This window comes from Typopeltis vanoorti, chromosome 15 (genome assembly GCF_054136105.1).
Source record: "Typopeltis vanoorti isolate ZY-2024b chromosome 15, IOZ_Tvanoo_1.0, whole genome shotgun sequence".
Lineage (NCBI taxonomy): Eukaryota > Metazoa > Arthropoda > Arachnida > Uropygi > Thelyphonidae > Typopeltis > Typopeltis vanoorti.
The window spans coordinates 23,794,150-23,812,683 of record NC_143563.1 but is presented as its reverse complement, the minus strand read 5'-3'; the positions used below and the strand labels follow the sequence as shown (position 1 = coordinate 23,812,683).

The 18,534-nt window shown below is 35.7% G+C and overlaps 1 protein-coding gene across 1 annotated transcript in view; it reads left to right on the top strand.

Moving 5' to 3' along the window:
- LOC150098505 (uncharacterized) overlaps positions 1-18,079 on the top strand; it is a 45,258-nt gene extending 27,179 nt beyond the window's left edge. The window contains exon 4 of the mRNA XM_090405243.1: positions 15,728-18,079. Within this exon, the coding sequence (XP_090261369.1) occupies positions 15,728-16,775 (1,048 nt within the window). The 3' untranslated portion in view covers positions 16,776-18,079. The remainder of the gene's footprint in view (positions 1-15,727) is intronic.
- Positions 18,080-18,534: the final 455 nt, after the last annotated feature.

Below are 18,534 nucleotides of genomic sequence, written 5' to 3'. Positions count from 1 at the left end.
GCAACCCACAAATCCTCAACCTGTTCTCATACGGTTCATTCCACAGACCTGCTATCATCTTGGTTACTCGCCTCTGGATCCTCTCCACATCAAGAAGAAACCTAGGTGACCAAATCTGAGCACAGTAGTCTAGATGGGGTCTTATCAAGGCTCGATAGAGAGGAACAATAACCTGCTTGTCTCTGCTTGTCAACGTATTCTTCAGCAACCAAGTGATTTGATGAGCTGTTTTGGTCACTTTTGCAATGTGTCCTCTAAATTTCAATTCCTTATCTACCAACACTCCTAAATCTCGTGCCTCATCAATTTCCTGGAGCAGGGTTCCACCAATGCAGTAAACTGCTGCCAATCTTTTCACCCCAAAATGCATAACCTTACATTTTGCCACATTAAACTGACATCCATTCTCCTTAGCCCAGACCTCCAATCTATCCAAATCATCCTGCAAAATTTTGACGTCATCTGCATTCACTATTGCCCTACCCAACTTCGCATCATCTGCAAACAAATGAACTGTTCCTGTCAGATCCTTTCCTATATCATTTATGAACAAATTAAACAGCAGTGGTCCAAGGACAGATCCTTGTGGCACAGCACTAGTCACAGGCCGTCTTGTGGATTCTACTCCTGAGTAAACCACTCTCTTATATCTCTCCGTCAACCACCCTCCTATCCATCTCACCAACCCTATGTCCATTCCCATATGCTGCAATTTACTGATTAGAATTCCATGTGGAATCCTGTCAAAGGCCTTGGCAAGGTCCAGTAGAATCACCGTAAACCCATTATCCTTATCCAGTTCAACCGTCACTGTGTTATAATACGTGAGCAAGTTACTGAGGCATGACCTACCCTTCACAAAACCATGCTGTCCCCGATACAGTATCCCATTTTCTTCTATCCAATCTTGTATTTTCCTCTTGACTATTTTCTCTAAGACCTTGACAATGATTCCTGATATGCTAATCGGTCGGTAATTTACAACAGCAGTCTTGGAACCACCTTTATGCAGTGGAACTATTTTCCCCTCTTTCCACCCGCTCGGGACTAACCCAGACCCGAGACTCAAATTAAACAAAATGGTCTAGGGTACTGACAATTCTTTAGCTGCTTCTCGTACAACACGAGCTGGTATACCATCCAGTCCCACAGATGTATTGACATTGAGGTTATGCAATAGACTACTCACCTCCACTTCATTAACCACAATTCCCGTATAATCTACTGGTTTTTTCGTTTCTGCAATGTCACCACCTGGATGATATACTTTTGCAAAGTGCTCACTCAGTAACTCAACTATCTCAACTGATTCAGTTACCTCCCTACCATCAGCATTCTTTAAAATCAATCTGCCATGTACATTTTTCCTTTTACTTGCTACATATCTAAAAAACTGTTTAGGATTCTCTTTAGCCTGCATGGCCAATGTTCTTTCGTAATCCTTTTTTGCTTTTCTTACCACACTCATCACCCTTCTGGCCTGCGCTTTATACCGTTCATGTGCCTGCCGGTCACCCTCCTCCTTAAATTCCCTCCATAGTTGTTTCTTTTTTTGCAACTCAAGCTTAATGGTGTTATTCATCCATTTAACCCCTACTTGATTTATTATTCGGACTCTAGGTATACAGTCAGCCATTGCTTCATGCAAGCACTTAACTACTTCCCATGCACTATCAACTTCTAGTCCTTGCAGTTGTACATGCCATGGCACTGAACCAATCAAACTCCTAAGCTTGTCATACTTTCCAGCCTGATAATTCCACATGTACCCTGTCTTAATTGAAAATTCTACACCTTTAGCCACCTCCCAAGTTAAGACCCTATGATCACTCTCACCGATTGGTGGCAATGTGGTCATATTTGTTACAGCCAAATCCTCAGATGTAATTACTAAGTCAAGCACTCTCTGACCCCTAGTATTTTCCATTACATGCTGTCGCAGATAGTTATACCTTAGTAACCGCATAAAATCCAGTTCCTTCCTTCCGTGTGTCCTCTCCTCACTCCAATCAATGCGACCATAGTTGAAATCTCCCATAATAATCACCCTCCTTCCACCCATTTCTTCTATTTGCTTGTGCATACTGTCACCACCATCTTTTCCATCACCTGGTCTATAGCAGCACCCAATTGTATATTTAGTTCTGCTAGCCACAATCTCACACCAAATGGCCTCAAATGTGCTCTTTTCTCTATCCTGCAATTCAACTTCTATTCTCCTTGGCTGGAGTTCATCAGCTATCATCAACAATACTCCTCCCCCCCATTTTATTCTCTCTGTCATTCCTGAACACACTATACCCATCACATTCAATCTCACTAGTTATATCATCTACAGTCAGCCATGTTTCACTAATACCTATAACCTGTGGTCTGGAAGTGCCAACCATGGCCAAAAACTCTTCCTTCTTGTTCCTAATACTCCTAGTATTAGTGTACATGAATTTAAGACCCCCATTAGCCCCAACCCTACCTTGATGCCTTATATTAACTATCCCACAGAGATTTGTTGTCCTTATTTGCTCTGGCATATTATATTCATTCTTACATTCAACTGCCTCCATAAGGACTGTATCTCTACTCCCCCCCCCCTAACAAATCTAGTTTCCCTGAATTTGCACATCCACTACATTCAGCACACTTTCTCAAGTCTTCTTACACCGTAACCATTCAAATGCAAGCCATCCATCTTATATAGATCCTTTCGCCCATCAAACTCACTCCACACATCCACAAATTCCACACCACTCGTCATACATAACCCACGCATAAAGTCATTTGCAATTATAGCCCTCCTTTTAAACATTTCACTGTCATACCTTGGCAAAAGACTAATGATTCTAACTCTCTCACTCTTTTCTTTTGCTACCTCAAACAATTCATTCAGGTCTTCTATCATTTCCATTTTATCTCCTTTCAAATCATTCGTACCTGCCACAACAATCATTTCTTTCACCCTTTCCTTTTGCTCTCTAATAGACGCAGTTACGTCCTTTATGGTCGCACCAGGTTGGTACGATTTTGTCAAATCCTCTACTAACACACCTCGTACTAACGAGTCTCCATACATCACTCTATCCTTCATTTTGTTCATGTTCACATTCATACGTCTATTTTTCCTGTCATACCTTTTATTATTGGTTGGTTCATTCAGTCTACTTTTGTTCATGCACTCTAGCTGCTGTTTTGCTCTTTCTATCGCACTATTCAACAATGCGATCTCACTCAATGCATCTATCTCATCTTTTTTGTTCTCTGAGAAACCATTTATACTATCATTCACACTTTCTACATTCACACTCTCACAATTTTCATGTACAACCTTGCCGTTTCTTGTCATATCCCTATTTCCTTCATTCTGAAGGTTGACAAAAATATCACACTCACGATCCGAAATACACTTCAATTCCGCATTCTCCCTACATTTTCTACACACATTCAATCCTTTATTATCATCTAACCACACTCCGACCGCACTCCGCAAAGCATACATTTCACAGCTAGTACACTGACTCATTTCTTTTATGCTACCGTTCTTTGATAACAATGGCGAACCTTCATTACTGGCTGCCATTTTCCTTCGCACAGGTGCCATATTTATCTGTAATGTGTTTTGTCAAATTATACGTTATCTTCTTCTTATTGTGCTATCTTCTATCGAAGGTCAGCGACCATCTTGGCGAACAAACTGCGATCTTATGTTAATCTGAGCAGTTGTGCACTGCTCTTTCCTGTCCACGTCTTGATGTTGTCAAACCATGATATTCTTTTTCTTCCTCTAGTTCCTTTGCCATCAATTCTTCCTACCAATACGTTATAACACACCAAAAATAGACGCACTAAAATACGCAAGGCAAACAAAACAAAACTACACAATATTAAGTAATTTTTATCGATAACTGAAAATGATACTTCTCTTATCTGGAGCTTGCACGAACACTACACATTACGAATTCATCTAGCGGCGACTTCCCGACATAGATTATGTTATAAAACAGTTTAGTACACTAACCACGCTAATAAAGCTCCAATAATATACCAAAATTGAACACTTAAGTCCATTAAATTGAATCCAAAGCACCACATAAATCAACAAAAAACACAAATCTCTCAGGAGCTCTCCGATAGCACGTCCGTTCACCAGCTAGCCTCGACACCCGATTATCCTAGTCCAACTCAGAATTCATTTCCATCTATACAGAGATCAGTGTTGATAAAAGGATCACATCAAAGTGAAGATACAATAATAGAAATTGAGGAATCACAGACAGTGACAACATCTTTTGACAGTTTGCTCCAAGATCCAATGTTAATCCCAGTAATGAATATGATGCCTCTTCTTAATGCTGTTGAGTTAATTGAAACTCACTCAAATAACATAGAATCAGGGCCAAGTACAAATAGCCAAATATTTGTTCATTGTTCTGTATCACCTGAATTATCTACCTTTCAAGTTGCACAAAGTATGATAAAAGATATCAAACCTGGTGTCTCACTGATATTACCTGGAGCTGCAGTTTCACCTTGTGCCAGTTCTTCACATCAAGATAGTAGATCTATGATGATGATGTCTTGGGATACATCCAGGCCTACTGCTGTTACACCAAACATTCATAAAATACATGATCAGCAGCTTCCACTACAGGATCAGAATGTCGCTCAAGAGAAGAAAAGTGGGTCAATTAATTATCCTTGGATATCCTCGTTGCTACAACAGTGTGAGGTCTGCTGTAGATGCTGTGCAACCAAAAATATCCAAAGACATAATATGAAGCTACATGAAAATGTCAGACAGGAATATATATATTGGATGCAGACATGAAAGCAGAGATGATGATGATGATGAGGCGAGAAATGAACTGCATGTGAAATGAAAAGAATTATGGACATACGTGGAATAGTGAAAAAGAGTAGAAGGAAAGATGGCCATGTGAAAGATATATTGAATGATTCAAGAGTGGCTCTCTATGGAGATTCCATTATTAGAGGTGTGGTGAATGAGAAGATGTATAAGGTTTGTTTTCCTGGTGGTAGAATGGAGAGAGTAATTGAAGCATTGGACATCGGAAATAAGAGAGCACTAGAGTTGGTGGTTGTAGTAGGAACAAATGATTTGGATGGGAACAAGGAAAATTCTGGATTGGATATAAGGAGATTATTAAAGAGAGTAAAAGATAACAGAGTGGTAGGAAAGGTAGTCAGTGTGTTGCCAAGGTAGGATAGTGATGAACTGAGGAGACGAGCAAAGATTATGAATATGTTAGCGTGGTTATGTGAGGAGAATGGAGTACATTTTGTGAATGTGTGGGAGGAATTTGAGGGACAGATAGAATTGTATAAAGAAGATGGGCTGCATTTAAATAGTTTTGGTGTGAGTCGGCTGGAGAAGCAATTGTTGCTGGCATGGCAGGAGAGGTGACTATAATGAATAGATCTGAGGTGGTGTGAGGTGATATGAAAGAGCAAAAAAGCAGAGTAGGGAGAGGTATTTGCTCACTTGCAAGTGGGGAGGTGAATATTATGAATGAAGTAAATGAAAGAGTGGAGGTACAGCACAAACAAGGAAATGGGGGGTCACAGTGGATGGGGAGACACTTTATGAAACATGCGGATGCTGAATTCAGAGGTGAATGTGTGAGTGAGCAAACACAAATTGAGATGGCCTGGGATGGGTGGGGAGAGTTTAGGTGAGAGGAAAGTAGTAGAATTGGTGGTAATATAGAGGAAGTGACGGGGGAAGGTATTGAAGTCACATCGTAGCAGTGACGTTCATAGGACTTTAGAAGCAGTAATGATTTCTTGTGTTTATTCACTAATGCTAGAAGTATTTGAAATAAGATGAACGAAATTGTTGCTTTTCTTGAATTTATTCGCCCCAAAATTTTTGGTATAAGTGAGACGTGGTTAGTTGATGATGATATCCTGACAGGAATGGAGATGAACGGATATGATATTTATCGTGAAGATAGACAGGGAAGAAAGGAAGTAGGAGTACTGTTAATGATAGCAGATGAGTTGTGCCCATCTAATGTGGATTTGCATGGTTCAAATAGTGGCCACGGTTTTGAGGCAGTATGGTATGAGGTAGAAGTAAATAGGGTGAAATATTTAGTTGGGTATTGCTATAGACCTGGTAATATGGAGGGTAATGAGAAGGAAATATATAGGCAAATTGGCCTAGCTAGCAAGAAACGAGTGATCATTATGGGAGACTAATCATGGTAATATAGACTGGAAGCAAGCGACTGCATCTGGAAGTAAAGAAAATTAATTTTTTGAGTTTTTGAAAGACAATTACCTTAGGCAGCACGTAGCGGAGGGGTACACGAGGATCAAGAGTATTGGATTTGATCATCTCATCAGATGATATTATTATAAAGGTGCTGTCAAATCTTTGACCAGTTGGTGAGAGCAACCATGAGGTGATCACTTGCAGGGTGACCAGTCATTCGAGGGCATCTCTTAGAAAGGGATATATATTGAATTATATGACCAATAATTATGAAAAGCTCAGGAAACAGCTTGCATTAATAAATTGGAAAGAGGAACTAGATGGGAAGGCTATCAGTGCCGCTTGGGCAATACTCAAGAACTATTTGGTGAAGGCAATATCAGAGTATATTCCAAAGGTTAAGAGGGTAAATGGAGTAGGTGTAAAATGGATGAATCAAGAGATAAGGTATGCAATCTGGAAGGAGAAGATATGGAAGAAATAAATGAATATTCTAACAACCAGTTGCATGAGAAGTACAAAGAGAAGGCAAGGAATGTGACTAGCTTCATAAGGGTAGCAAAAATGCAGTATGAGCAGTTAGCTAAAACGTCCAAATAAGGAGTTTTTTTGATATGTGGCCAGTAGAAGAAAGAATGATTATGGTAGGATGGGATTGATTGGTGAAAACGGAGGAATGATAACTGCTGCAGAGGATATAGTTGAGATATTTAATGAGCAACTTATAAAGGTATTTCATTCTTGTGAATGTGACATAATGCAGAACTTGAAAGCAGTGGGAAAGAAGGAAGAGGAGGAACTGTTAGTAAGTGAAGAGGAGGTATATGAGGAATTGAATAGATGATGTGAATAAGGCTGTGGGACTTAATGCTATTTCACCACATGTTTTGAGGAAATGTGCCAGAGAGTTAATGACAGCTTTTCCATATCTTTTCAACATGAGTCTCACTGGGTCAAGTTCCAAAAGAGTGGAAAAAGGGTAAAATTGTTCCAATTCATAAGGGAGGTGATAAAAGTAAGGCTTTGAATTATAGACCAGTCTGTGTGTCTGGAATTGTGGTTAAGGTATTAGAGAAGTTACTTAGGCATAAGATTCAGAATTGGGTTGACAACAGAAAAATAGTTTTGGTGGTCAGCATTGATTTACTAAAGGAAGATCGTGCTTTAGCAATCTGCTTACTTTTTATAATAAAGTGATAGATGTGTTGGATACACAGACAAATGTAAGAAAGCTAAACTAGCTAAACAAAAGTCATGGAAGGACTTGCAAGAACATAGAAAATAAATATCAAGAAGGTGGCAAGATATTCTTGAGGTTGTTGAAGAAGCTTAGAATTGGAGGAACGAGTGCTGTAAAAGGAGTTAGTGATGATAAAGGTGACATGAAAATGGCAGAAAAAGATATCCTCGAGGTATGGAGTAATTACTTCAAAAAATTGCTAAATGAAACAAGCAGTGATAGCACAGTGGTAAAAAAACACTCAACAGGCATACAGTCAGGAATACATATCCATACTTTTAGTAGAAAAAGCCATCAAAGGCTTGAAATGTGGAAAGGCAGCAGGAGTAGATGATATTCGACCAGAAATGCTGAAATATGGTGGTATAAAAGTCTTACAGTGGCTGCACTGCATAGTTCAGAAAGCCTGGACAGAGGGACCAATTCCCGATGATTGTAGTTGAGCTCTCATAGTACCTATATATAAAAAGGGAAATAAAACTGAATGTGAGAATTACAGAGGCATTTAATTAATGAGCGTTCCTGGTAAAATATATGCAAGTATGAGAAACGGTTATGAAGAATTGTGGAAGAACAAGCTGGATTCAGGCGAATCCAGCTTGTTCTTATACGACAAATAGTTGAGAAAGCATGGGAATATAACAAAGATCTACAAAGTTTTGTTGATCTGGAAAATGCATATGGCAAGGTGCCAAGAGAGAAGCTATCGAATACACTACAGCTATATGGTATCAGTGGGGCATTATATCAAGCAGTACTTAGTTTTTATTTGAGTTGTAAGTCAGCAGTTAGATTTGAAGGAAGTACAAGAAGATCGTTTAATGTGAAATCTGGTGTGAGACAAGGATGTACATTATCCCCTCTGTTATTTATTATCTATATGGATCACATTATGAAAGAAAGTGGTATTAAACATGATATCAAAATTGGAGATGTTAATGTCAGCTATTTGCTTTATGCGGACGATGTTATACTTTTTAATAGATCCACTACAAGTTTGCAAGATTCCCTGACTAAATTGAATAACTGTTGTAATAGATATGGTATGAAGGTCAGCAATAAACAGACAAAGACGATGAAAATAGGCAGAATCGTTGAAAATGTCAATGAAATTGTGAACGGAGAACCTGTGGAACAAGTAAAACATTTCAGCTATTTAGGTACAATTTTTAGTTAAGATGGTAAATTAAATATGGAAATAGACAACAGAATCAACAAAGCTGGTATGTTAGGAATCAATTCAATAAATTCATATGAAATAAGAGAGAAATTAGTGAAAACACTAAATCAGCTGTATACAAGACAGCGTTCAAACCAGTTTTAACTTATGGATCCGAGAGCTGGGTAAGAAGTAAAACACTTGACCAAAGACTAGAGACCACAGATATGAGAAGTCTGAGAAAGATTAGAGGCTTGAACAGATGATATCAATGGCAATATCATATTAAAAACGAGGGTATTAGGAAAGAACTTGAAATTTTCAGTATCCAGGAATGCATTAGCAGAGCTAATCTCAGGTGGTATGGTCACTTAAATAGAATGGGTGAGGAAAGATTAGCAAAACAAGTGTTCTCTGCCAAGTATGCAGGAAAACAACCCAAAGTGTCTAAGATGATGGAAATATATATAAAAAAAAAAAAAATCAGCTAATGCCTTTTTATTCCTGTATGCAGGGAGTAGGGGAGGCCATTTAGCCCTATCTAACTTTTGTAGACTGAGTGGGCAGTTCAATCTCCACTGGTACCAATCAGAGATAGATGGCCCAAGGCTATCACTAATTAAGCTGTACACAGTGAAGAGAGATGGCTCAAATGTGCCGCCATCTCGTGGTCCCTAACACAATATATTTAATGTCTGAATAATGTGGGTTCTATGGTCAATTTTCTTGACTTTACGGGACGAAAAACCCGCTTGCCCGTGCCAGAGATCGACTAACTCGGGAACCGGTTGAAAAAAGGCTTAGAAAAATTTCCTCTAGTCGCCGACTAGACTCGAAACCAAGTCTTCTTTCGTGCGGCCAAGTGCCGTGGTGTGCAAATGCTACATCCACTGAGCTACACAGGCTCATATCATATTAAAAACGAGGATATTAGGAAAGAACTTGAAATTTTCAGTATCCAGGAATGCATTAGCAGAGCTAATCTCAGGTGGCGTGGTCACTTAAATAGAATGGGCAAGGAAAGATTAGCAAAACAAGTGTTCTCTGCCAGGTTGGCAGGAAAATGACCCAAAGTGCCTAAGACGATGGAAATATATGATCTGATGATGTTGTAGTCTTTTCAAGTAACAGACTGATCTGCGGGGAAATTGTAGATGGTAAATTAGTAATGATGTAAATTTTTCATGTGCTGTACACCCCTTGAGGATACATGGCAGGAATTTGATGATAATGTGTTGGATAAAGGTGTTGCATATACAGTGGTATATTTAGATTTTGGAAAGGTATTTTGATAAATTGCGACATAAATAAATTGGAACGGATGGCGCTAAAGAGTAGATTAGTTTACTGGATTGGAGATTGGCTGTCTGATTGGTATCAGCAAGTTGTCTATGGAGGAGTGATATCCCAGAAGAGGAAAGTTACTAGTGGTTTACCTCAAGGGTCTGTTTTGGGTACGTTGCTGGTTAATTTGTATGCGAAAGATATTTGGAAAAGTCTGAATGCTGATATGCAGTTGTTTGTAGATGATGCAATGTTGGGAAAAGTTATCAGAAATAGAGCAGATTCTGTAGCTTTACAGGAGTACTTGAATATACTGGGCAAATGAGTGGGATATCAATTCAATGTTTCAAAGTGTAAGGTTTGAAACTTGGGAAGCAGCGATGGGATGTAAAGTACACAATCAGTGGAAATATCTTGGAAGAGGTAGAGGAGATGAGAGATCTGGGAGTGATTGTAGACAAGGACCTAAAATTGTGAAGACCACACAGCGGATAATGGGAATGATGTGGAGGACGCTGACTTGTAGAAGTAAGGATGTTATGGTTCCTTTGTATAAGACTTTGATCAGGCCACATGGATTACTGTGCATATCTGGTCACCTGGTTTTCAAAAAGATGAAGATGCTTTGGAAAAAGTTCAGAGGGAATTGACTTAAGTGGTTTCTGGTCTCTGGAATGTAGAGTATGAAGACAGATTAACAAAATAGAATTTGCAGAAATTGGTGGATAGGAGGAGGATGGGGGGGGGATATGATTGAGACATATTAACTGTTAAGAGGTTATTAGCAGATTAATGTTGGGGAGGTTTTGCAAGAGGTGTTCCCTGGAAGCTGTATAAGGAGGGTGTTAGCAAGGGAGCGAGGAGCAGGTTTTTTGCATGGAAAGTGGTGAGTGATTGAATTGCCCGAGTGTGTGGTGAGTGCGGAGACAGTGAATATATTTAAGTTGCAGTATGATAAACTGTGTGTATAACAGTGAACCTCCCATGATGAATGTTTTTTATTATAATAATAATCTTGGCTGAAGGTGAAGGCTTAGATTACTCTCAATGCTATTGAGAAAGAAAGATCAGTTCTTTTCAAGTCACACTACAGAGCCTTAAGCAGTAGTGCATAATACATCAACAATGGCTTGTTTTGTTTTCAATTATATTCTAAATAAAAATACCGAGATTTCTTTTACAGTCTAATACAATATTTATGTCAAAATAATATCTTAATTTAAAATAATCACAATTTCACTTTTATCAATGAAGGCATATAAATTATTTGATTCAGTTAATTGAAAAAGAAAGATTTTAATTAAAAAAAAATAGGTATAAGAGTGGGTTGGGAGTAAAAAAATCGCATGTTCATTGTGATGATGTTTGAATTTATTTATTTCCAAAATAAATAAATTCAAACATGCAATTGTAACAAACGTAAATCTTGCAGAGCACACTCATATATTTTAATGTAAAATTGTACTAAAAGTATAACTACTTTGCCACATATCTAAAACTAGTGAGAAATGTCTTTTCCAAATATGTTGACTTCTTTATACTAAAAAAAATGCCAGATAATGATGACAATAATAAACAAAAAAATATGTAGTACTTTCATTTTCATTGAGTGAAGATTTCAGAATAAAGTGATTTATAATGTACTTTCTTTGTGGGTTTATTGAAAAGAAAGTGCACCTGTTTATTTTCTTACTATATTTGTCAACTGAACATCGGAAATGATGAGAATGACTAACTGTAGCAGATTGCAAACATTTTTGACCTCGTGACTTAGAAGAGTGAATGTGTTATATACGCACCAGACAGCCCTCGGTTTACGCCTGAATTCTGTTCCTGAAAACATGTGCGTAAAACGAACCCAATTTTAATGGGATGTACAAAGTTATGTTCTGCACAGTGAAAAAATATGCACATGAAGTATGTGTAACATTATTATATTTGAAGCTTTGATAATACATACATATATATATTTGTTAAAATAAAAATATTAATAACAAAAACAAAAAAAAATTATATACAAAATATATGAAACTTCGAAAAGATATTATATATTTGTATGTTGAAGTTCAGATCTGTAGGTTTCAGATCACCTGCATTTTTCGTGAAAAAAAAAGTATCCAGTGTTAACTGCCTAGATTTTCCTTTTCTTTCTTTCTTTAAAGGAGTTCAGTGTAAGGTCAAATAGATGCAATTACACACCTTTTTATGTTTGCACTCCATTCCCAATCGTGGTCCATTTCGCAGAGTTCATCAGTCAGTGTCTCTATGCTTACAAGGATACACTGTAAATCGGCCATTTTTATATCTCTCTCTCTCTCTCTCAGAGGACCTTCTTTATTTTCTTTCTCCTCCTTTGGATGTTGACTTAATTGTTCAGCTAATTCTTTTAACTCTTCATTGGAAAGCAGTTTATCATGGTTCTCTACTTCAGTTGTAATATTGTCCTATACCACCTCTTGGCAAGATTGGTAACGTCTTCAATAACATTTTCCTCTTGCTCTAATTCCTCGAAGTCGTTCATAAATGCTGGGAGAAGTTTTTGCCATGCTCTTTTTAAACAGTTTGCTGACACTTCGTTCCAAGCTGCCTTGATGTTGTTAATGCCCTTCAAATTATCGAATGACTGCCAATAGTCTTTAATAGTTTTTCCTGAAGTGTCCAAGACTCTTACTATTTCCATAAATGTTACACGTAGATTAAAGATTTATATTATTCCCTTATCCACCGGTTGCAAAAGTGATGTTGTGTTTGGGGGCATGTAAACAACCCTTGACATCCAATGGTGTTCTTTACTTCAGCAAGGTTTTGAGGATGTCCAGGGGCATTATCCAAGAGAAGCAATGCCTTGGCTGGCAAATTGTTTTCTTTGCAGAAGTGAAGCATGGTAGGACAAAAATAATTTGTGTACTAATCTATAAAAATGTCTTGTGTAACCCAAGCTTTCTTGATCCATTTCCAATAGACTGACAGCATGACTTTTAGACCCTTGAAGGCATGTGGTGTCTGTAAATGGTACACCAACATTGGTTTAAGCTTCAAAGTTCTGGAGACCTTTGCACCCAACAAAAGCATAAATCTATCTTTTGCAGCTTTAAAACTTGGAATGGAACCTTCTTCACCGGAAATGAAGGTGCGTGATGTCAATTTTTTTCCCAGTAGAACCCAGTCTTAACATTAAAAATGAGATCAGGAGAATAAGTTCCTTGTTCTACACAGTCTTGAAATTCTTTAGGAAAAGCAGCAGCAGCCCCAACATCTGCCCTTGCCACCTTGCCACATAATTTGACACTACGGCACTTCTAGACTTAAATCTCATAAGCCAACTTTTGCTTCCTACAAATGTTTCTTTGCCTCCATCTGTCTTTTTAAGATCCTCAAAAATTGTTTTTGCTTTCTCAGTTATAATAGCCTGCATCAGAGGAATGTTTTTGAATGATTGGAATGTTTTTCTGATTCAAGTCATCCACCCATAATGATAATAATTTTTCTATTTTTTCCATGAAGTTTACCCCTGCTTGCTATAAGTTATGTTTTGCATTTATTAGTGCCATAGATTATTGCGTATATTGTTTTATTCTATCTGCATTTTTAATAATTGTAGTAAAAGTCGATGGAGACAAGTTCATACTTCTACAGATATTAGCATGTGTCTGCGCATCTTCCGTTCTTTGAATCACCTCCATCTTCTTTTCAAGTGTGAATGATTTCTGCACCTTCTTAACACGAAGTTCTGCTAACTTTTCTGCACTTCTTTTATCAGACATGGTATGTAATTACGTACTTTATCAATTTAAATACGTATGTATGTAAAAAAAATTAAATAGAACAATTAGGTAGATTCAACAGTAAAATTGGGTTTGATACATATACGTTGTAGTAGCTTGGTAAACAACTCAAACACTAGAGTGCCTGCTACCATTGTTTCTCAGTTAGACCACAGTACAGTAAGAAAGCATGCACAGGCATCAGGCCTAAATTGAATTGTTGTAAACTGAGGGCTGTGTGTGTGTGTATTTCGTATATACTTACACATATACTCATTTCGGAAAATGTTACAAAAAATATTGTTGAAATTATTCTTGTGCTAATTTCTGCACTTATGTTAAACAATTACTTTTAAATATTCTCAAAAATATGCTTTCAAGCAAAATATATTGCAATAAGTAAGGTTTGAACATTACTTTTTATTTTACCTTACACTGTTAGGATGTATTATAACATGCATGTCATATGATATAACCAAAGTAGTATAACCAAAGCTTATAGATTTGGTTATACTACTGCTATTTAAGAACTTTTTCTGCTTTTATGAACAAGATATGTTAAATTGCAATACGTTTTTATTTCAAGACTAATAAGATATTGCAAAATTACATTCAGTACTATTTCAAATGAACTTGGTTGAAAAACGAAACAAATTAAATTATTATTGTTATTTGTACAGTGCTGATTTCAGTAATAATAATTCTGTTCCTTTACCATTGTAAAATAATCTCAGGTTATAAATATACAGGGTGTTTTAAAATTCCACATACAAACTTTGAGGGGAGTTAGAGAACATCAAAATCAACCATATTCACATAGGAAAGCATGACCGGAAATGCCACTGGAAGGTAGACACAAAGATACAGAAATAACACAAGACAGTAAATAGTGTAAAAAACTTTATTAGGCATAGCTGAACAGTTCAATAGTTAAATATTGAACTGTTCAGTTCAATATTTATTAATAAATATTACTATATTAAATGAAAGCATGAGAAAAGTAACAAAATTCCACCCAAAACCAAAGAATGCTGTTTAAAATCTCGCAGTGCCTTATTCAAATGCTCCATATGAAACAAAATTGAGTATATTTAAATCTTATATAAAAAAATTATAATTTCCAAAGTTATTGTAATCTTATTATATAAAGAGAAATAACCTTAAATCTTGATCAAAATTGTGAAAAAATAATTTCAAGTGTAGATTATTTTCTTATGGGTAATTTTTGTATATCACAGATGTTTATTACAATGTGCATTTTATTTTTTTTTAGGAAAAAGTAAACTTCAAATAAGTTGATTGAAGATTCTAAGAAGAAACATGGAATTTCAATAAACCAGGGCAGGACTGGTACAGATAGCTCAGAATTAGTTACCAGTACCCATAGAAATAAATAATAAAATGTGTGAATATAATAGTAATTGAGGCCTAGTGGCCATGACGGTTATAAACAATTAAATTTTCACCATCAAGTAAGTTTCAAATATATCTATTACCAAAGAGAAATATTTTATGTGAAACATGTCATAGAACATTTAGAGAAGTAGAGGTTTGAGATGACATTTATTAGTTTGCACTCAGGAGAATTCATTCCCATTTTTACCTGAAGAAATGTCTTTTTACAATCAACTGCAAATTCTTTTATTAGGTCAAATTCATTTGAAACATTTCATTGTGAAACATGCTTCAAGTTGTGAATCTTCTGAGAAGGTGTTGTGAAAATGTCTGACAGCTATTTTCTTCTGAAACTTCTGACAAGGATTTTCAATAAAATCTCTTGAAGTGATAACTCATTAACTAACACAAAACAGTTAACACAGTCTTGTGAAATTTTTGGTAAGATGAAATATACACACATGAAAACAATTTCTTAAGAAATAATTTATGACATTTTCAAAATTTGATGATCTGAAAGGTAATTTCTTATTGAATATTAATATGAAACAACTTTCTTCTGAAGAAGCAAAGCATTTTCCATGGACTTTCACTTAAAATCTCATTCACTCACACTAGAAAGAAACTATTTTCTTGTGAAATATGTGTCAAAGCATGAAAACACATTTACTAGTTCACATTGGGAAGAAACCATTCTCTTGTGAAGCTTGCACTAAAGAGTTTACCACAAAATCTAACTTGAAAAGACATTCAATAGTTCACACTCAGCAAAAACCATTTTCTTGCAATATCTGTGGCAAATCCTTTTCACGATCGAGCAATTTGAAAATGCATTTGTTTGTTCACACTGCTGAGAAACCATTCTCTTGTGAAACTTGTAGCAAAAAGTTTCCCACACAATTTGGTTTGAGTAGACATTCACTTGTTCACACCGGAAAGAAACCATTCTTTTGTGAAACTTGTGGCAAGTTGTTTTCTATGCAATCTCGTTTAAGAAAACATTCAGTAGTTCATACTCAGGAGAAACCTTTCTCTTGCAATGTATGTGGCAAAGCATTTTCACATTCAAACTCATTGAAAATTCATTTTTTAGTTCACACTCATGAGAAACCATTCTCTTGTGAAACTTGTAGCAAGTTGTTTTCTACGCGATCTCAATTAAAAAAACATTCAGTAATTCATACTCAGGAGAAAGCTTTTGCTTGCAATATATGTGGCAAAGCATTTTCACATTCAAACACTTTGAAAAATCATTTCTTAGTTCACACTCAGGAGAAACCATTTTCTTGTGAAATTTGTGGAAAAGCTTTTCGCACAAGATCTCATTTAAAAAATCATTCAGTAATTCACACTGGAGAGAAACCATTCTGTTGTGAACTTTGTAGCAAAACTTTTTCCATGCGATCTCATTTAAAAAGACATTCACTACTTCACAGTGAGATAAAACCCTTCTTTTGTGAAATTTGTAGCAAAGGGTTTTCCACAGTACCTAATTTAAAAATACATTCCCTAGTTCACACTCAGCAGAAATCATTTCTTTGTGAAATTTGTGGCAAAGCATTTTCACGTACAGGTGACTTAACACGACATTACTTAGTTCATACTCATGAGAAACCATTCTCTTGTGAAAGATGTGGTAAAGAATTTTCACAACCTGGACATTTGAAAACACATTTATTAATTCACACTCGGAGGAAATAATTTCCTTGGGGAACTTTGCTTCAGAGGATGGAAGAGGTTACAGATTTTGAGGCATTACTGGGCAGTGAGTTGAAGCCTTGAGTGTACATTGCAGAAGTTCTAAAAATTGCTCCCATAATGCAAAGGACACTGAAGTAGAGATATGAAGGCTATAGTTCAGATGAATGAGACATTAATCTCAGTCATATTTTATGATTTCTGATGAAGAAATATTAGAGATAGGCAGAAAGATAAGGAACTAAGATTATCTAAAGATTGAAGTATTGAGTACAAGGAGAAAATGAATGGTTTGAATGACCATTCCATACTAATAAGTAGTTTGTAACTAACTACAGTCATATTCCAAAAATTCTGTTTTGTACAATATGGATAAGAATTTTCTTTATCAGTTTATGTGAAAAGGCAATTTATTATTCACTACAGATCTTCCTCTGAAATTTGTGAAAGTTTTTTTAATCACTTCTCAATGGAATGCATTTATTTTGTATTAAATTGAAAATAAAGAGAAGAAATACTTTTTATGGAAGATGGGCCAAGGTATTTTTGGCATTAAATGAAAGTTTATTTTGTCTACTTTGTATGCAAGAGAAACCTGATTCATTGCTAGTACATACATACTGCTGTGGAATCATCTTTGGTTTTGTTGTGTGGTGAATTTCATTTAAAAATGATGTGATCTAAAATGTTGTTTCATACCCAACTGAAACAATTTGCTTGTATTAGGTATAAATTAATACCAAGACTTAATTCCTTTTCATAACTTTCCTTGATCACATAATCGAAACAAAAGTCAATATTTACTGAGAAAACTTCTGTCTTTCTCTTATATATAAACAGCAAGTTATTTTTGAAATTTTAACTAATCCCAATGACATGTATTTTTCCCTCCAAAGCAAAATGTTATCTTGAATAATACAGTAGTCTTTTTAATCATTATATGCAAGTGTTTTTAATTTAATCCATATTCTATTACCAATTGAAAGAACTGTTTAGTACTCCTTTGCAAGAAACCTTCTCATTTGTAATATTTTGTAACTTTAGATAATTTTAAAACAATTCAAACACTGATTATCATTTTCTTTAATCATTGATTTCTTTGAAATGATTATCTATTAAAAGCACTCATTAACAATTTAAAAAAACAAAGTATTCATCTCTTTGTTGTTAATACTCATGGAATATTTTATAAGTTCTTTGTATTATTCATTGTAGTATTTCCAAGCATGTTTCTGATTGCTTTTTGCTCATTCTTCAATGTATAAACTAAAAGATACTCAAAGGAAATAAATCACATTTTTATGTTATGTTTAGTTATTTTATAAAGTTTTGAGAATATTACTAATTATTAAATTTAAAATATTTCAGAAATTGTTTATTATTTTATGTATTTATATATGCCTTTATAGTTTTGTTATAGCATCCTTTTTAAATGTTGTTCTATAATTAACATTACTTCATGTGATTATTAAATTGTTTTTGAGGTATTTATCTGGTTATTGTTTAGAATTCTTTACCAATTAACTCAATAAAGAATAGTATCACAGTTTGCAATAAGGATTTCAAGGAATGTTATGCAGTATTCAGCAGTCATAATGTTGCACATTGTTTGTTTTTTAATATTTTAGCAATGACATTTTAATTATATAGGGATGATGAATATTGGGTGTTTGAGGGTGAAGTGTATACCTTAAAGGCAAACTATACATAGCATAGCTTTAACCACCTAACTGGCCATTATGGATATCAGATACACATCCTC